Source organism: Chironomus tepperi, unplaced genomic scaffold (assembly GCF_022539635.2).
Source record: "Chironomus tepperi strain 1889 unplaced genomic scaffold, CSIRO-AGI_Ctep_v1 contig_85, whole genome shotgun sequence".
In the NCBI taxonomy this organism is placed as follows: domain Eukaryota; kingdom Metazoa; phylum Arthropoda; class Insecta; order Diptera; family Chironomidae; genus Chironomus; species Chironomus tepperi.
In genome coordinates this window covers 4,524,959-4,544,573 of record NW_027226207.1, presented here as the reverse complement: position 1 = coordinate 4,544,573, position 19,615 = coordinate 4,524,959, and the positions used below count along the sequence as shown (strand labels likewise).

At 32.0% G+C, this 19,615-nt stretch overlaps 5 protein-coding genes across 7 annotated transcripts; 1 reads left to right on the top strand and 4 right to left on the bottom strand.

Moving 5' to 3' along the window:
• Window positions 1-28: 28 nt before the first annotated feature.
• On the bottom strand, window positions 29-1,885 carry LOC139086504 (uncharacterized). Its single transcript, XM_070634968.1, has one exon. It carries the CDS (start codon window positions 1,883-1,885, stop codon window positions 29-31), a length of 1,857 nt encoding a protein of 618 aa, XP_070491069.1.
• A 275-nt stretch (window positions 1,886-2,160) lies between these two features.
• Window positions 2,161-4,071, bottom strand: LOC139086503 (ionotropic receptor 21a-like). Its single transcript, XM_070634967.1, has one exon. It carries the CDS (start codon window positions 4,069-4,071, stop codon window positions 2,161-2,163), a length of 1,911 nt encoding a protein of 636 aa, XP_070491068.1.
• Window positions 4,072-4,360: 289 nt separating this feature from the next.
• Window positions 4,361-7,635, bottom strand: knk (protein Skeletor knk). Its single transcript, XM_070634250.1, has 6 exons — window positions 7,431-7,635; window positions 6,838-7,057; window positions 6,124-6,471; window positions 5,511-6,067; window positions 5,102-5,446; window positions 4,361-5,044 (listed from the first exon to the last, which is right to left on the bottom strand). The coding sequence occupies exons 1-6, from the start codon at window positions 7,504-7,506 to the stop codon at window positions 4,515-4,517; spliced, it is 2,076 nt and encodes a 691-aa protein (XP_070490351.1). The 5' UTR covers window positions 7,507-7,635; the 3' UTR covers window positions 4,361-4,514.
• Window positions 7,636-10,132: 2,497 nt separating this feature from the next.
• On the bottom strand, window positions 10,133-17,001 carry tws (protein phosphatase 2 regulatory subunit tws). Of its 3 annotated transcripts, none has more exons than XM_070634098.1 (3): window positions 16,533-17,001; window positions 13,858-14,819; window positions 10,133-13,031 (listed from the first exon to the last, which is right to left on the bottom strand). In XM_070634098.1, exons 1-3 carry the CDS (start codon window positions 16,663-16,665, stop codon window positions 12,663-12,665), a joined length of 1,464 nt encoding a protein of 487 aa, XP_070490199.1. In that variant the 5' UTR covers window positions 16,666-17,001; the 3' UTR covers window positions 10,133-12,662. The 3 variants fall into 3 exon arrangements, with proteins under 3 accessions (XP_070490199.1, XP_070490200.1, XP_070490203.1); XM_070634099.1 differs by lacking the exon at window positions 16,533-17,001 and adding an exon at window positions 16,247-16,392; XM_070634102.1 differs by lacking the exon at window positions 16,533-17,001 and adding an exon at window positions 15,726-15,891.
• Window positions 17,002-18,201: 1,200 nt separating this feature from the next.
• Window positions 18,202-19,522, top strand: LOC139086142 (very long chain fatty acid elongase 4-like). The gene is made up of 3 exons (XM_070634473.1): window positions 18,202-18,357; window positions 18,419-18,987; window positions 19,098-19,522. The coding sequence occupies exons 1-3, from the start codon at window positions 18,297-18,299 to the stop codon at window positions 19,386-19,388; spliced, it is 921 nt and encodes a 306-aa protein (XP_070490574.1). The 5' UTR covers window positions 18,202-18,296; the 3' UTR covers window positions 19,389-19,522.
• The last annotated feature ends 93 nt before the right edge of the window (window positions 19,523-19,615 follow it).

Sequence of the window (19,615 nt, the reverse complement as noted above, 5' to 3'; positions counted from 1 at the left end):
CATGACACAACAATCATCAATCCCTGCTTCAACATATCCAAAATTTCTTAGTCATTATCCTTAACTGATTCCGATGAATAATTACTTCCAAAATAAACACAAATATTGAAACAACATGCAGACCCATCATAAGAACAAAAGGACCTTTCAAGTCATCCAAATTCAAATTTCTAGGACCTTTGTCTTCGTCGTCATGTCCAGCACGCTTTTGGAATTCACATTTGACCCAATACTCAATGATTCCAGATGAAAGCAAGTAATCGATCTTCTTGTTGATTTCATTTCGGAGGTAAAAATGTTTGCGGAAGTAGATGACAATGTTGAAAGTCAGCACTGACTCTTTGCAGTACCTTATGCTTGATCCGTTTTTAATGACTGCTTTGATTTCAATCAGTGACTCTAATGCTGCAATTTTTTCATCACCAGTTATAGTAGGTATAGCAACCATCAATTTACTTCTCTTGCCTATTTCAGGATAGTTCTGCATTACATTATAGGCTGTCTCAAACATGTAGAATGTAAAGTCATTCTCTATCATTTCATCAATTGTCTGAATCTCCTTATGATGCTTTTTGGATTGAAGGAATTGAAAAACAGACCCTTGATAAATACTCCTTAAAACAAGGCAAAGGAGTAGGAACATCATTAATATGAATCTGGCAAAGTTCCGGCCAGGTAAGACAACTTGCTGAGTACCGACCATGCCAATAAGAATATTTATTATCGGCGATTTGACACCTCGTCCAAAAATGAATGCCCTGAGATGCTGAAACTTTGCATTTATTATTCCAATCACAAGAACTGCTACGGCTATAGTAGCCAATATGATAATCCATACTGTACGTTCAAATGGCTGAAGCATCTTTTCTATAGACCTGTATGGTCTACCTGGTGGAATAATAAAGACCATAGGAGTTGTAAACATGGATATACTGCTATCAAAATATTTATTCCTAACAGCACTCATAAAGAAGTCACCAAGATGGACATCACCATTATTCCTTTGCAGTTCACCGAAATTTCCTGTGGACGTTCCATTTGGATAAACAATTCCCCATGGCATTTCCCCGTCCTTAAGTGTAACATGACTTGTAAAGTTTATAGTCGATGATAGAACTTCCAAAAATGTAGCACCTCTTCCTTGATACTTAATGGTTCCATTTGGGAATTTAATTTCAGATATGTAGCCTGGATCTTCACTAGATAAGACACGAATTGGACATCCATGAAGATTTTTCAGCTTCTTTAGAACTGAAAATTTATTTTCTTCGAACCTTCCATTTTCATATTTGGCAATGATTTTGGGTTTGGTACTTCCGCAAGTTGTGGGACTTTCAAATGGTAGGAAGGAATTGAAAATGATCTCTCCTTTATGCTCATAAATAGTAAAGCAGTTGAAAATGTTCTTAGTCCATAAAGTATCGTAAATATCTTGCAACTCCTCTATATATCCTTTAATCAGCACAAACAGGAAGTTGCCATTATTTCGAAATCTTTCAGGAACAATTGTCTTGTCAACATCCCAAAAGTCATCAATGCAGTCAATGAAAATTACTGAATTTTGCCTCACTTGTGTGACAACAGAAGCTTCAGATTCCAGGTTGTCCAATTGCACTGCATACCTCTTATTAATCTTGGTCAATAGATCAGATTTCAAATTGTTGAAGTATTCACTATTGTCGTCACTTACTGCCGATATTATATAAATTGTTTGATAATAATTCTTCAAGCATCTATGGACGAGATTTTCTATAGCATTAACAAATTCTTGATTTACTGCATTCTTGACCTTTGGCATTAAAATGCTTTGTTTGAATCCTAACGATTGATCAATATGAAGAAATAGAAGCAGGGAAAATCCAGTAATTCGTAGAATGATGTTCATCTTTAAAGTGACTTTGATGTTTACAGTCATTTGCAGCAAGAGCATCTAATGGATTTACACTTTTAATTGCTTCTGATGTTTGTTTGTCTTATCGTACTTGCTTGTTATGCATTAAACCTTATTAATATTAATGAGTTGTGACTATAAAGCTTAATGAAATAATCCTTTGTGAATATGGCACTAATTACTGACAAAAAACAATAAGGATTGAATTAATTCTTGACTTCTTCGAATGCTTAGTCAAGGCAATTGCGACGTAGATGACAATTAAGCAACTAACGAAGCTTCAGTTCCTTCAAAAATATCTTTGGCTCATTGATTCCTAATTTCTTCAAAATCAAAGTCTTATTTCTACTGATAATCACTTCCATTACAAAAATTATCAATGCAGATGCATGAAATATTAGTAAGGCACAAAATGGACCTAGCAAGTCATCAAGAGTAAGCTTTCTTGGACTAAGGTCTTTGAGATTGCGATATCCATAATATTTGTATGAGCTTTTAATCCAATGATCTATAATTCCTGCAGATAGTAAGCTATCAATCTTCCTGTCAATCTCTTCCCGCAAATAGAAGTGCTTTCTATAATAGAACACTATGCTGAATGTCACTACAGATTCCTTGCAGTACTTTATATGTGATCCATTGTAAATCTCTGCCTCTATACTTATAAGTGACTCTAAAGCAGCAATCTTTTCATTTCCATTCAAGCGAGTATAGAGCATAGAATTTTTTGTGGTATTTTGTAGCTTTTTCCGGCTAATGATCTCAGTATTGTTTCGAAGGATATCAGCACCAGACTCGTACATCAAGAATGTAAAATCCTTTTTGATCATCTCATCCACAGACTGAATCTCTCGATGACGCTTGTCTGACTGTAGGAATTGATAAAGTGATCCTTGATAAATGCTTCTCAAAACGAGGCATAGAATCAAAAATTTCATTAGTATGTACCTTGCGAAATTTCTACCAGGCAATACAGTCTGCTGTAAGCCAAATAATCCAACGAGTATGTTCATTATTGGAGATTTCACACCTCGTCCGTAGATAAATGACTTGAGATTCTTAAATCGTGTGTTTACGACATAAATTATGGTAATTGCAGTCATGATAGTAATCAGTAATATAATCCATACAACATGATCAAAAGGCTGTAACATCTTCTCAATAGCTTTATATGGTCTACCTGGAGGTATAATAAAGACCATTGGAGTTGTGTAATGTGTTATGCTGTTATCAAAGTATTTACTCCTTACAGCTGTCATGTAGAACTCACCTAATGCCATGTCGTATATATTTCTTTTTAAGTCATCGAAATTTCCTGTACAAGTTCCATTTTCATAAACAACACCCCACGGCAGCTCTCCTTTGGCTAAAGTTATCTCCTTTGTGAAGTTCAAAGTACTTGATAGGACATTGATGAAGTTGATTCCACGTCCATAAAGTTCATAAGATGAATTTTTGTATTTTATCATGCTGACGTATGTAGGATCAAGGTATGCAATCATTCGGATTGGACATTCATTGAGGTTTTCAAGCTTTCTTGTAAGCATCACCTTCTGATCAAATTTACCGTCTATAAATTTCGAGATAATTTTAGGTTTTGTACTTCCACAATTTGATGGATTCTCAAATGGATTGAATGTGTTGAGAATAATGTCACTTCCGTACTCATAGATCACATAGCAACTGTAGATGCTTTTCTTCCATAAAGTGTCGTATATCTCTTGCATTTCATCAAAATATCCATCAACTAGGACAAATAGGAAGTTCCCACTCATTCGATATCTTTCAGGAACTATCGACTTTTCAATGATCTGGAAGTTCTCTATGTCATCGATTAGAAAAATGCTGTTCTGTCGTACCTTCCTGACTATTGAATTGTCAAACTTCATTGTTTCTAGTCTAACTCCATATTGCTTGTTGAGTGCTGTAAGCAGCTCAGTTTTAATATTTATGAAGTATTCATCCTTTTCATCATCAACTGCTGATATGATGTAGCATGTCTGGTAGTAATACTTTAATGCTCTATGTACGAGGGTTTCTATAGCTTTGATGAACTCACGATTTACAGAATTTCCCTGACTTGGCAATAGTCTATGATTTATTTTATTTACAGATTTATCAGCCTGCTGTGAGTATCCAAAAGTTAATAACACTATGAATAATACTTGAATTGCCTGCATCTTGCTTTCTATTAAAAGCTTACAAAGTTGCAACATTCAAGTAGTCTTGAAGGAAATAAATAAGCAACCAATGTCTTCATATTCTTCCAAATGACTAAGACTTGATATTCATCATCGGAACTCAAGAATCATCGTCATAAATTGTAATTAAATTTCCCCTTGTTTTTACAGCACTAATGATTGTTCTACAAGTAATTATGAATTAAATTCCCTAAGTAAATAAATGACTGATGGAAATGAATTTCTTACAGACATCATTCTGATTCAATTAAGGTTACAGCACACAATGTTTGTCGTTTAAGTTTAGATTTTTTATTGACTTGTGTGAATTTCTGATGGAAATATCAATGCAATTTAACAAAAAATGTCACAATAATCACAAATATAAGAGCATTTTTGGATGGATGGTAGAACAATAGAAATAAATAATATCTATCTAGTGTCTATAAATCGGATCTAATCGTGTTGAGTATTAAGCATAGAATTAATAGAACGGTTGATGTGCTTGTATACAATGAAGTCGAATGACTAAGTCCTGGTCTTACGAAATTGTCAACGATATGGATTTTCCAACCCATATTACGTTGTGTGAAGCTATTATAATAAACTATATCTGGCCATGAAGAATTTGGAGTGATTTGCATGGTTGCTGCTTCATCGCCTTCACATTCCGCAATTAAATTTTTTCGGAATTTAGTATAAGTCAGGAAATTATCATCTAATCGCCTGTCATAATTTGGTGGATATTTTAAAAGGCACAATGGACCGGCAACTGTTGGTTTCGGTCGACCTCTTCTGGTGAACTCAACACCTGCCAATACTCGAACTTCTTTTTGTTTCGAATCACTCAATCGATCAAAGCCGCCTATTGGTTCATCGGTAATGATTAATGGATGATAGTGTTCAGTCGAGTGTGGATTATTTCCACCTCGTACTTTGAATGCATAAGTGAGGCCGCGACGCATGTATAATTCTGTAAAGTTATAAAGTGTTTAGTTATGCTTATGTCTAATAATATGATGAATATTACCAGGAGAAAGAGCTCCATTGATGTACCAAGCCAAGCTATTCGATACATGCTTAGTGATTCCTAAATATCCTTTATATCCACCTGAAGGTCCGATAGTTGCATTAAATACTCGTAGTGTCTTGTCGAAAATATGAACTCTATCCCAAAGTTCAACATCCGGCTTTGTCGTACCTTCGGTAAAGCTAAAGCAGTCATTAATCGGTTCGGAGCTGTTAAAGGAAATCTTAAGATCTCCTTTAGGATAAACAGTATGGAATGAAGGTTCTTTATTCGTGTCGAGTTTTCCCATAGCCCATATGACGTAAATTGGCTTGTCAAGTACAAATTCTTTGTCTAATGAGTCAGCTGTAAAGTAATAAAATTTCTATGAATACATTCAGCATGACTAAAGGTGAAAAAACCATCTTACATGAAATAAGAGATCTTCTGAATGTGATTTTGTTAATTCCGTCTTCTCGCATAGCTGTATGCAGCTGGAAATTGTCTTGTCCGCCTTCTACTTCGCTGTCTCTACAGAATCCTTTGTTGACTCCTAAAACTTGAACGCATGATGACATTGCATCGACACGGTAATCAGCAACTTGTCCAAGATGGCCATCAATGTAAGTCACGGCTACATCAGCTCCTAACATTTGAGATCTCGTGCTTGATCCAGAAATTCCAAAAGCCATGTAGTCATCTTCATCAACTTTTCCACTGAGAAGCATTGTGATTGCAGGTCCAAAAACTTCCCATTGAATTTGTAGATTTCTATGTAGTTGCTTACAATTTGGTAATGCCAATGTGTGCGGTATAACTTTAGTTAGTGACGGTGGAACATTTAAACCGGCAGTAATCAATATTGATCCAAAGTTTTCGTTCGTTTCCACATCGAATATGCTTATCCAATCGATTTCAAAGACTGTCTTTTCACCAGGAAGTTCTAGCATGATTGTCTCTTCATTATAGGCACGAATTGGGTCTAGACTGTAAATTAGAAATAGAATTATCTATGCTATTTAGGGAAATAATGACTTCCTTACTATCCAAGTTCATCAGGGACTATAAATCCTTTGTTTGATGGTTGTGCGCCAACTCCAGCCCAAAAGTAAACACGCTTCCCAAGACCATCATACGAAAAGCTCGGAATCTTAATAGTCTTCGAATCCAATACTTCAACACTTCCACTTGTCACATTATGGCTTATTTTGCTGAAACTTCCAACACGCTGTGGCGATGGTGGATCAAATTCTTCAGGAATGTAGACATCACCAAAAGTGTTTTGAGATCCAAGATCGTAAATTGCAAGCCATTTTACTTCCGTAATTCCTTTATTATCAGGTAGTTTTAATGTGAACTCTTTGTTAAAGTAGCGTTCAAGGATGTTGGTTCTGGAATTGAGAAAGATTAAGGTTTAATAGAAGCTAACTTAGATGCGGAAGCCAGTGATTGGGGCAGTTTCAGGAGACATCTGAGTGAGGAAATGGATCACAATTGATCTGTACGGCAGTGAAGTTAGTAAGTAGTAATTTAGATGATGCTGCAATAAACTCGGAATGTTCACAGATATAACTAGAGATATTATCTTGAGTAGATGAGTTTGATCATGCGCTGTTCAATGAATAGCTAGATATGTGCTCGAAACTTAAGCAGCTAACCAGAGCGACACACTGCTGTCAACACGGTGATGTTCCGGATATAAACCCCAGATCTAGATCTTAGTAAATTATCCAATTAGGATGAAGTTGTCAACTTACTTCCCAAACTCATTAGGTACAATAAATCCTTGTGGACCTGGTCGATTCGATGCACCAGACCAAAAGAATGTGTCAATTCCATTTCCATCATAATTGAAATCGACAATTAGAAATGTTGTTGCATCAACAGCATAAACATCGCCGCCAACTTGATGATGATAAGAATTAAATTTTCCTATTAATTTTCCTCTATACGGTCCATCTTCCTCTTCTTGACAATCTAAAAAGAAGTAAAAGAAATTACAATAAAAAGACGAATGAAATGGAAATTTTAATATGCAGAAAATAAGAGCGTAAAATAAAAGTTGAAAGTGAAACTTGTTGAGCAAGATATTGCTCTATATTACAGTCATAGGGGAACAATGCTGAGGAAAAAAAAAAAATATATTGTCTGTGACATTGAACTCTTTGGTTACAATACATTCTTGTCATTGGGATATTTTAATAAGTTTTAAAGAATAAGAAGAACTTAAAGCTTGCAAAAATATCCATTAAAGTGCGTTTAAAACTGAATTGATGATGACGTCATTGATCCATGAAAGAAAGTTTTTTTTTTCTTTTTCGTTCAATTATTAAAATCCACACAGTCTCACCTGAATAATTGAAAAATAAAAGCACTAAAAATATCGCTAGGCACTTCCTATTCACTAATTTTAAATGAATTCTCATTGTTAGATTAACTAATAACTAAGATAGTATTGTAGAATGACTGAAATTTTAGTTATTTTACATTTTTTTTTAAAGACACTAGCAGCTCGATTGAACTTGTTTTTCTGACTACCACTTAATAATGATGGAATTGGTTGACTTGGCACTTAGTTATTTCTTCTCTCATTCTTCGTCTTACTCTCGCATTTTTTTTTCTTTCTCTGCTTAACACACATACATCCATAAAAGTCTTTGTAAAGTTTATGCTTTAAATACGTCCCGAGTGATGCTTGGTCGATTGCTTTGTTGTACAACTAGTTCCGTTATGTCTTAAGATGAATTTGTTTTGTATACATCACATAGTATTCATTCAGTGATTGATGTGGACTAGTTGCTTATTGAAACTATGCTTCGACTTAGAGCCTAGGTTTCAACGAAAAGCTTTCCAGCTGACTCTATTGTTGATCGAATCATAAAGCTTGTTCAAATTCTCAGTTTTGACTTCAGATACCTTCATTACCGTCCTACGTCATGTTGCTTTTGGAGCACTATTGGAACCTTGTGAATTCCAGCCATGGGCGGTGTAGCAAGCTTGTGTCTCACCCCTTAGCTACAGAACCATGTCGCTTTCGAAGTATGTGACCTATCCAGTTATATTAATGTGGAGTAGGTAATTGAAAACTCTTGAATCTTAGGTTCAGTATTAATGCAAGCTATCGTTCCAATTATTCAGTAAATTACAATATACTCAGGTTCGTTCCAAAGAAGCTCTCTACGGTGAACTTACGGTTCTTGTTTCTATTATCATTCTAACTACATCATTCATGATCCGTTCTAACATTTTACGTTGCCTAATTCTTAGTTTCCGTCATTAAATTTATGAAGTCAAAGTATCTAAACTTTCGAAAAGTCACTAGATACTTGGATGACGGCATTCGAACCAGGGAGTTAAGATTCAACACCAACTTAGTCCATTTTGAATTCAACTTAGTTCCCAAAAAGCTGCAAAAATCATAACAAACTTACCTTCACGATACACCTGCTGCTCGGTATCACAGCTCTCATTTTGGCGGGCAAGCATGCAGGAGAATAAAAGTATCAAGTCTGATTTTTTTAAATCGCATTCTTTATTTTATCAATTTTTTTTTCTTTAATTTTTCATTTTTAGTAAATAATTTTACATAATTCTTTTGTATTGTTGTAATTGTTTAAATGAATGTAACTTTGCTCTCTCACTTTTTTAATTTCTTTCTTTTTTTATATATTTCTCTCGTTTTCTTGACGATCATGAGAAAAAGATTTTTTTTTTGTATCTACATCTGTCTTTATGCTTGTTTTTTTATTATTATGGCCAAAAGTATAAGTTTTGTATAAATGAAAAGAAAAGCTTTTTTTTTGTATCTCTTTAAGTTTTGGGGTTGTTTTGTCTACTCTATATCTGTTTTGTTGTAAAATCTTTTTTTTTTTGTCCTGTAAAATTAATTAGGTTCCATTTGCTATTCGATAGTTGATTAGATGCAATATTTTATGTCACATTTTTTCTTTCCTCTGTAAGTTTCTGGCAGGGTTGGAAAGCTCTTTGTGGTGTTTGATCACTGGATGGTGGTTGATGCTGACAGATTTTGAGGTTATAAACTGCTTTTAAGGAACTTGAAACTGTGAAAAACAGTTCAATCCTTTTCAAGATCCAGTTGATTTAATAATATCTAAGAAGTCCTCAAAAGCTTACATTTTGAGTACATCTGGATGTCAACCATCAATCCCTCAAATCACCATCCCCATCAACCACCCATCCAGTCCCACAAAAGCAATTTCCAACCCTGATTTATATTTAAAACAATCTCACAAACTGCGAGATTGTTAATTTTATTAATGTTTACATTTTTTGTAAAAGAAAATAAATATTGAGTGTGTGGAGTAGGAAGTGAAATTGAAATCGACTCGACTTATAGAGATCAAAATAGTGCACACAACTGAGACGAGAATTAACTTCCATGAGTTCAGCTGATAGGAAATAAATCAAATTATTTTTTCGTAAATTGTACGATTTTTTGTTGCTTTTTGGGGATTTAAAAATAGATTTCGACTAAAAATCAAATAAAGTTCAATGAATTGAGACTTGAAGGTCGTTTATTGACTTGTTCTGAGTGTGATTTAGTCAATATGATTGATTAGTTGGGGAAATTAAGTGGGTTTGGCTTTGTAGTTCTAAGAAATTTTGGGAATTTGAGTGAAAATTGATAGTTTTGAACCATGAAGCCTGTCTTGAATAGATCACAAATCCCAAATGAAGGAAGTTTCAAAATGCTTTTATTAAAACCATACAAATTCAAATTAAAGTGAATGTAATGGAATTTATAATGTTCTCAAATAAACATTTGGAAGGTTTTGCTATGCTAGTGTTGGTTTTATCAGACGAAAAAGCATTTGTATTGTACTGAAGTGTAATTTGTAGGGTTTTATATCATTTTACAAAACATTTGTAGCTTTTTGAAGCATAATTTGCTTAAAAACTCCTAAAATTCCTATTTCTACAGCAATTATTCTGTAAAACAAAGCTCTAACTATAAAATGTCATCAAGAGGACACTTTCCAACTATCAAAATCAATACCCAATAAATAAGAAGGAAATCTACAAAAAAAAAAGTTCTCAATCGATTCCAATTTCAATTCCTTTATTGTATGAAACATGCAAACTATTATTTTTTTGTCATTATAAGAGTTATTAATTTCCTGCAAGGCTGTGTGTTTGTTTTTTTTTCCTTTTAACATTTCAAGGTGATTAAACTTTGTGCTAGAAAGCAATTCTATGGAACTGAAATACCTCCTCGCATGATACACTTGAATAAATGTAGGATTTTTCTATACTTTTTATTTTAATTTAACAAATGGCTAGTTTTAAGGTAGAATGACATCCACAAATTAATCAATAGGACATGCAAGAAGGCACAAAGTTTAATTCAAAAATGTTTATCCTACTTTACGTTAAATGGCGAAGGAAAGCAAAAGAAAGTTTTAGTTTTTTTTGGTCTTTTTGTGGTTGATTCTCATAGAAATGTTGTTGGATGGCGGGAGGAACGACAAAAAAGGAAAAATTTCTTTAGCATGAATTGCATGCGATTATTTTCAATTTTTTTTTCATATCTCGAAAGCAAAAACTCAAAAATTTATTTCCAAAACAACAATTAATTAAATTTTTTTCTCATTATTATTTTTTTCAGGATCTTAACATAGTCTAATAATTTTTTTTCACGTCAATTTTAGCAAATTTATTTCTTTGAGAATTTTTTTAATTTTTTTTTTATTTATTTTTTCATCAGCAGAAATTTTGGCTCCATTTCGTGGGATTATTCATTCAATTTTCCCTTTACTGTCATTCAACATTTGTTTTGTTTTTTTTTATATCCTAACACACAGTCATTACCAACTATTATTTTCAGTAAAAAAAGCCTTTCCTAAACAGTCTTCTTATCAGTTTCTTTTTTTTTTTCTTATTGAACGATCACTTAAGTGAAAAATTGAATTTTTCAGAAATCCCAGAAATTTTCAGTGTTTTTTTAACGCACTTCCTTTGTGGGGAAATACACAGATTTTTTATGTTCCGAGGATTACAAACAAATTCTTATTTAAAGCAAGAACATATTCAATTCTATACAGTTTTCGTCTCATCTAAGCTTGATAAATCTTGATATAATTTCTTGGAAAAATATTTTTTTCTTAATTCGTTTGTGTTCGTATTTAAAGTGGACTTAATAGGTGTAGTTTTGGTGAGATGTGCTTGGTTATTGAAGGTTTCAGTGCCCTGAGAGGACAAATGTACGTTAGAACTGAATATTGATTAGTTATAGCATATTTTTGTCCACTCCAATGAGTTTTTAGCCTGTAGTTTTGAGCTGAATATTGAGAACCATACAAAAGTTTGAAAATTAAAGCTATTTTTGTATTTTAAGGATTAACACCGTATCTGTTAGGTATTTGTAGTCGTTCTATTGGTTAAAATTTGTATGATTTTGATCGGAATTGTCAGATTCCAGCAATAAATTGTATTTGAGATTGATTTTAAAAATTATGCTCCATCCTAAATTTGTATCGTTTTAACAAGAATTCATACTGGAATTGAGAGGTTTTGTAATAAAATTTGTATGGTTTCATCATGTTTATCTCACGAATATTGATATTAAAAGAATTTGTACAGTTTCAGAGCACAACATACTCTTAAATTCAAATGTCAAAAAAACCGATACAATAACCAATAATCTCATCCAAAAATACACAACTATCCACCAACATTATAAATTTTCAATATGTGACATTATCTCAATTATTCTGTATTTTTATCATTTTCAATCAGGTCTTAAAAAAGTGTTTTTTTTTTTTTATAATTATGTTTATATCATTTAAGAAAGAAAAAGTTACAATGAGTGTGTTTTCTTCGTATAACAACTGAAAAAAGTTTTCAATTTTTTGTTTTATTTATTTTAATTGAAAATCCTATTTTTACTATCAATTTTTTAAACTTTGTTTTCATACGAGTGTGCTGATTTTGTTTGCATAAAGAAATCTCAGCGCGGATTAAGGAAATTATTATTTTTTTTATATTCATTCATTTTACAAAATACAACGAGTTTTCCTATACTTTTTTTTTTTGAAAAAGAAAAAAAAAGTTTAGTAAATTAAAAAAATATTTCGGCAAAAACTAACGCGGAACCGTGAGATCCACGACAATGATGATCAACCAATGTACATTTATTATTTCTTAAAAAAGAAACTTTCATGTGTAAGTTTTGTTTTTGATGTAATTTAGATTCACTTAAAATGCAACAGTCCTTAATGATTGAAAGACTCGTTATCGCGACATTTTTTTGAATGATATTCATTTTCTTCTTCGTTTATATCTTAAAATTGATGATGAATCAGATTTTAATGGATAAGTAGCTGAATTTATGTGATTTTTTTTTTTCATTGTATTTCTAAAAAACAAATTTAATGTACTAAAAAACATGAATAAAGAAGTTTTGTTTTGTGTGTTTTGGGAGGAGAAATAATAAAAAAAAAATTAATAATAATAATAAAATTAAGAGAAGAAAACGATCGCGACAACATAAGCGACGAATAAATGGAAAAATTTAGGTAATAATTAAACTGATGTTGATGCATAGATGGTGGAACAAGGTTAGCTAAAACTTATCTTGAAATATGAATAAATTATTTGTTGCGGCCACAGCAAGAATATTCTCAAGTGGATGCCAAGCTGTGTGAAGAATTTTCTTATTAAAGTCCAAACAGTCGACACTAATCTCGTCCTTTTTTCTCTTATTGCCTGTATATACTTTACGAGGTTTAAGAACAGTTTTCGGCTTAATTATGTCCTTCGATGCCTCCATCGTTAAATCCTTCTTTGTATTGCGATCGAAGACACGGAAGAAATTGTTGTAACTGCCCGTCATTATTGATGTATCATTACCGTTCCAACAACATTCAAACTTATCAAAAATGCAATCGTTCTCATACAGCGAACACAATTTTGTTCGCAAGTATTCATGAACCTATAACGAAAAAAAAATGAAATAAAATATATTGTTTACAAAAAATTACATTTGTATACACCGAAATAGTACAAGAGCTGTCTGTTATCAGACAATAAAATGTGATTTGAGCGCATTTTCCATGAAAAGATTAGATCACAATGGCGATTCTCAAATGCCGAAGGCTAATCATCAAGATATTAATACAAATTATATTACATTCAATGATTCAGGATCAGAATTGCAGTGCATTAACTAAACATTGAAAATTGTTACTTTTAAAATAACGACAAAAATAGATTTGAATTTTAACAGTCAAAAATAATTTGAATTTGCTATAATTTTTTAATTAACGGTTTTATCAATATATATATATGTGGTCATATGAAAAAGTGACCGTTAAATTTTTGAAATTTACTAACACCATCATTAGTATTTTACACGGAGAACAATGGAAAAATGTGATGGTGTTAGTTTCGTTTGGGGCGATTTTGGGGCGAAGTTTGTCTGCATGACCACATATATATATATTGGGTTTTATAAAAAAAATAAACGGTTTTTATAGCAACGCGTATTAATATGAATTAATTAGAAACTTGAGGAATTAAACGTCAAAACAACTGACAAACAATTGCGTCTTTAGTCATTGAGAGATTACGTCAAACAAAAATTAATAGTCACACAGTCAAAGCGACCTAAATAGCGAAAAAATCACTTCATGGAATTGGGCTTGAAGAAAATAAGTCATAATAAAAATGTAAACAGCAATGACGATTGTCAACATGGTTTGGTGCTGACAGAATTAAAAATAAGAGTAAAAAAAATAGATAAGACATTAAAAACTCACCGAATAAGTCTCGACCGGTTTCGTTTCCATATGCAAATCCCAAACTTTAATACTTAAATAGTCCCTTGACATCATGTAACGTCCGGAATTACTCATCTTTACATCACTTATAGAACTGATAATCTCACGAAAGAAGCTCTTATTGTTCATTTCATTATCTTCAGGCTCTTCAAAAAGTTTTGCATGCTGATCGCATAATGCCGACGATCTCATGTCACATAAACGAATTGTACCTTTGCTACTTGAATATACAAATAAATTGCAATCACGAGGATGAAATTCAGCTGCTGTTATTACTTCAGTTAATTCCTCCATATTTGATGGCTTTATATCAACAATATTGAATGATTGATTTGTTATTTCTAGATTCCACAAATTAATTCTTAAGTCATCTGCTGAGAGATATGTCTCTTGATCAGAATTGACTGAAATTGAATTAATATGATAGGTGTGAGCATTTGCGAAGACACGTCGCGGCGTTGCTTCAACCATCAGATCCATCGGTTTAATTGATGGCACACGTAATGATGTAACTTGATTCGGCTCTCTAACACGTCCAGTTTCCTCCTTTGTATTATAGCCTTCTATACATTTGTCGCGCTCTGACACCTTCCAGAGCTTTATTGTTTTATCATTTGTTGACAATAGGAAGTGTGCCTGATTCTTACGTCGAAGCCATCGAATTTTATTAATTTTCTCCTCAATCTCCAGTGACTTTAGGTAATCGAATTCGGGTTCGTGCGATTGAAAAGTGCTATAAACGTTGAATTCTCCTCGACGCGGATTGGCGGCTTTTGAGTTTGGATCTCTTTGAAAAATAACAACACGTCCACCTTTATCGCCTGTCGCCAATAAGTCACCATCATGATTAAATTCTACGCATGAAATAACATCGGCATCGGTAATATCATCATTTAAAGCGCCTTTGACTTGTGAAAAGCACCAGCTTGTTTCGCCATGACCTAAAAAATAAACGTTAAAATTTAAATTTTAATTATTAAATCGTTTAGGGGTCGATTTTTTTGGTGGAACGGTAAAGGGACACTTTTTGGATGATAAAATGATGTATCAATCATACATCAGTGACGTACGGTACCATAAAACAACTGGACTAATCGGTTCCAAAATGTCTCATAATTATGCGTTTAATGCTGATAGTAAACATAACCATAAAAGCAACATTAGAAATTGGCAATTTTACATACATCAATCTTTATCTCTTTATGCTTAATGGACTGTACTCAAGATGTAAATAATATATCAAATAATTAAATTTCATTGAACAAACATAACAAAAATAAGTAATTGTATGACCTTGAGCACTTTTTATCGCTATGATGTGAAGATAATGCTCTGCATTATATAAAAAAAAAATTTTTTTTTCTTCTACATATTCTCTTCTGTATTCAGCAATGTAAGTTCCGACCGATTTGCCATAAATATAACAAGACGACAATTGAATACAGAATTTCAATAATCATGTTGTATGGAAAATTATACACCAAATATTGCCGCTCGCTGCTTATTCTTTTGTTTATTTATCTCCTTTGTTCCAATTCTTTTTCCACATCCACCGTCTTTCCGAAATAAATGCTGGATGTATCGTAAAATGACGCAAAAAAATTTACACTTTCGCGGATCAATAAAAAAAAAGTTTTTGGATATATTATAAAATTTTCCACTACACAACATCCAGAATAGAATTAATACGAATCTATTGCGATTATTTTAACACAAATAGCTATACTTTTATGATACATTACTTTTCAGCGTCACATTTTTCTATCTTGACTGATTTTTCTCTTTTCAATAAAAATGATTTTTTTGCGAAAAATTAAAATAGCAAAATTAATGCTTTTTTGTCGTACCTGTGGACATCTTTTAGGGCTAAAAACGTCTTAAGTAATTGCAATTCATAAATAAGAACCTAGTTAATATTACAATGTACTTTAATCAGTAGTTTTTTGATTAATTATCAACTTTTTCTTAAAAATCACACTAAACTTAGTTCTACACTCTGATTATTATACACATAATATACATTGTTTGTCTGTCTGTCACTTATTGCCCTTTGCACACTTTTTTTTTGTTATTTTAATCGATAATTCAGTTCATTTTATATCTCAATACTCCTTCATATCATTAATATTAATTAAATGCTTAGAATTGAACATTTAAGATTCAAAAAGTAACGATAATTTTAAATTCAAAAGGAGAGTTCAAAGATTGAACTTTGTATTTTTTGGCGCGAAATAAAATAAAAATTTTCTTTAGAAAAATTAAATTAAGATTTAAAGCATTATAGTTGAATTAAAACTTCTAGGTAAGTATTAAAACAGTTTAACTTATTAAAATAGTCTACTCTATCATGTTCAGTGGGCTAACTTACTAGTTGTATCATAAGTTCCGAGGCTAAACATTTTGTGTTCAGCACATTGTGTTTCGATGTTTCTTTTAATCTGCTTTATCTTCATTATTTGAAGCTTTGCAATTAATTACATACACTAAAACTATTTAATTACCGCTTGATTATATTAAATTAAAATGCTCCGATGTTGTTTTTAATATTTTAACTTTTAAAACTGCTGAATTGCGGGAAAATATTTTTGAATTTTTTATGACCGTTATTTTTTTTTGTTCAAAATTTTTATATTTCACAATTTCTATTAACTTACTTGATTTATGTTCCTTTTTCTGATTATTCATATAATTTTGGAAGAACCTGGATTTGAAACTTCCTGATCTCTCAGAATCTGGACTCGGGATAGGCGAGAAGTTATCATTTGGCGAACTTCCGAACAATTTCATTATCTCTGACGGAATGTTTACTTCTATAACCGGCTTATTGTAGTTCTAGCACGACACTTATTGGATATAATCACTTTAAGCCTGATCGATTTCTCATATAAAACTGATACTTTTTAATTAGATTCAGTGAACATTGAAGTATTTACCATGACATTTCTTTGTTCATTGATCTACGTCTAATTATATATTACTTAGTACACAAGATTCACTCTCACTTGTTCATGTTTATCATACATTAGTCCATCTTTAAGGAAATTCACACAGATCGAGTTGTTTAAGTTTCTCAAAGCACACTAAAAAATTTAACTATAAAATTGCCTTGTAACCATCGAAAGATGACTAACAAATACCACTGAAACGTACATATGAATCAAAAAAAATTTTTTGTGATAACTATACAGCACTCTGTTATCAAAAATCACTGTAAAAATAATACGGAAAAATTAGGTTCAAGCGCATTTCACGTTAATAAGCTTATTGTATATGTCTAACTACAACATTTTGCTCAATGCTCTATCCTTTCACGTTTTTTTTTTATTTAGTTCTAATCTTAGATATGAGAAATAAAACTACATGTGTAGGTTTTCCAATAATTATAGTCTAATAAAAAGAGACGAAACTTTGAGATATCGAGGCAATGATTTTTATTTATTATCGTACAATATAACACGATCGATGATTGTATTCACGTTTAGCGTATGTTTTCGAGAGTGATTAGCACCATCTAATTGAGATAAAATTAAAAATTATGAAAAACTAGTAATATCTGAATATATGCAGTATTTGTCATAATATGTGACATTCAGATCTCTGTGGAGAAATACACATTTAGAGATAAAAGTTCGTTAAAGAAAAAAGTCATTTAATTTGAGATTTTGAATTCTCTAAATTAACCTAGTACGTTTGAAATTTCGAATTTTGACATTTTGATTTTCAAAATTTTAACAGAAATTTTTGCACTTTGATGAATTTAAGTGGTGCGACTATGTACAGTTCATAGTGGGATCAGAATCAATCCTTTGATGACGCTATTATCAGCTTATTGTCTTTAGCCTACAAAGAGAGTCTGTGAATCGCGTTTGCACTACATATGATCAGAAAAAGGACTGGTGAAATAGATACCGAAGTACGTAGCCATTTCGCTACCGAGCCATCATCTCGACTCACAAATCAAATCCATTCCTAAATTAAATTAACAGATTTCTTAATGAATTATGAAGTTAATATTCTGTCTGATGAAACCAAAATGTCTACTTAAATTCTCTAAAAAATATGCAAATTTCAATTCCAAATTCCTTTATCATGCTTCAATAGCAACAAAGAATTCCATATTGACAACATAAATGCTTAGTGACTTAAAAAGTCACAATTGTAATGAACCTTACTCAACTATGAATGAGAAGGTAAAAAATTCCGTTGTGACCTTTTGGTGTCACAAAATTAGAATTATTCGTGAATCAAATTTAAATGTCATTTCTTCAAAAAAAAAAAAACTCGATGAAAAGCATAAAATTGTGTTCATTAGCTTCATTATTGATTTGTTAGTTTAACTTAACGGGTGGCTTAAGGAATAAAATAAAAAAAAAAAGTTTAAGGAATAAATTTAAAAAAAAGTTTTAAAGACATCAATTATGGCACTTGTGATCAGACATGGTATAGATGTATATTGGACAATAAATAACGTATGGGACGGTAATGATTATAATTATTATTTTGTTCAATATGTTTATAATAACTGTTAATTATATGGTAGATAAGAGAGTAAAAGATTGGCTTTTCATGTCAAGTCCATTCAAGCCAATTGCCATCATTGCGATCTACTTATTGATTGTACTCAAATGGGGTCCAAAATGGATGGAAAATCGTCAACCATACAAGCTGGATCTTATCATAAAAATTTATAATCTAGTGCAAGTGGCATGCTGTTTATTTTTAACGATTGATGTGTTTCTAAATACTTATGCACGTGGTTATAGTATAATATGCGAACCTGTTGATTATTCAAATGACCCAGTTGCTGTAAGAATCGCTAGAATTGGACATTGTTACTTCTTACTGAAAGTTTTGGACTTGCTTGATACAATTTTCTTCGTGTTGAAGAAGAAAAACTCTCACGTTTCGTTCCTACACGTTTATCATCACGCTGGAATGGTAGCATTGACATGGATTGGAACTAAATTTGTTGCTGGTGGTCATTCCGTCTTTACTGGATGGATTAATTCTTTTGTACATGTCATTATGTACTTATATTATTACTTGACGACAGTTGATAACAAATACAAGCAGAGCTTCTGGAAGAAGTACATCACACAGTTGCAAATGGTGAGAATCTATGGGATCTGTAGGATGTTTTGTAAAGCTGGACTTACTTAAGATCCTTAAAACTAATGTGAAATTGCTATTGACATAAATATTCTATTTCATAATATTAGGTTCAATTCGGATTGATGGCATTGCATTGGTTGTCCTTAATTCTCTCAAAGGATTGCGGATTCCCAAAATTCATATCATTCTTCATGCTTCCACAAAATGCCTTTATCTTTGCATTGTTCTTTGATTTCTACATGAGAGCTTATGGATCCAAAAAACCAAAGACAGAAGAAGACGTACAGACAGAAGCCACCAAAAAATATGACTTGAATCAAAACATTGAGCCTGAGTTGAACAACAAGCTTAATCAATCATCAATATCTAAAGTAAATCAAAGCAAGGAAATGAAATAAATTCAAAATAAAATAGATTTTAAGGTAAACGCAGAATAGTCCATAGTATTAACATACAATTACCATTAATTATATTTAAACCCCGTAAACACGCACTACCGTAAATAAAAACGAACTTCTTCTTTCCTTAAAAATGCATTTTTGAAATATTTTGAAATGAAATTCAAAGTTTAAGGTTAAATTTTAATAAGATGCAGGACTTTACTCCATTTTTGAGTTTGCTGAAT

Excerpts from the sequence above, each read along its gene's own strand:
- knk (XM_070634250.1), bottom strand. The coding sequence starts at position 7,506 with ATGAGAATTCATTTAAAATTAGTGAATAGGAAGTGCCTAGCGATATTT. Across the intron at positions 7,058-7,430 it reads TTTATTTTTCAATTATTCAG|ATTGTCAAGAAGAGGAAGAT; the intron begins GTGAGACTGTGT and ends ACTTCTTTTTAG. Across the intron at positions 6,472-6,837 it reads GTACCTAATGAGTTTGGGAA|AACCAACATCCTTGAACGCT; the intron begins GTAAGTTGACAA and ends TCTCAATTCCAG.
- LOC139086504 (XM_070634968.1), bottom strand. The coding sequence starts at position 1,885 with ATGAACATCATTCTACGAATTACTGGATTTTCCCTGCTTCTATTTCTT.
- LOC139086503 (XM_070634967.1), bottom strand. The coding sequence starts at position 4,071 with ATGCAGGCAATTCAAGTATTATTCATAGTGTTATTAACTTTTGGATAC.
- LOC139086142 (XM_070634473.1), top strand. The coding sequence starts at position 18,297 with ATGGCACTTGTGATCAGACATGGTATAGATGTATATTGGACAATAAAT. Across the intron at positions 18,358-18,418 it reads AATAAATAACGTATGGGACG|ATAAGAGAGTAAAAGATTGG; the intron begins GTAATGATTATA and ends ATTATATGGTAG. Across the intron at positions 18,988-19,097 it reads ACATCACACAGTTGCAAATG|GTTCAATTCGGATTGATGGC; the intron begins GTGAGAATCTAT and ends TCATAATATTAG.
- tws (XM_070634098.1), bottom strand. The coding sequence starts at position 16,665 with ATGAAATTGTTCGGAAGTTCGCCAAATGATAACTTCTCGCCTATCCCG. Across the intron at positions 14,820-16,532 it reads GAAAAAGGAACATAAATCAA|GTCATGGCGAAACAAGCTGG; the intron begins GTAAGTTAATAG and ends TTTATTTTTTAG. Across the intron at positions 13,032-13,857 it reads AACCGGTCGAGACTTATTCG|GTTCATGAATACTTGCGAAC; the intron begins GTGAGTTTTTAA and ends TTTTCGTTATAG.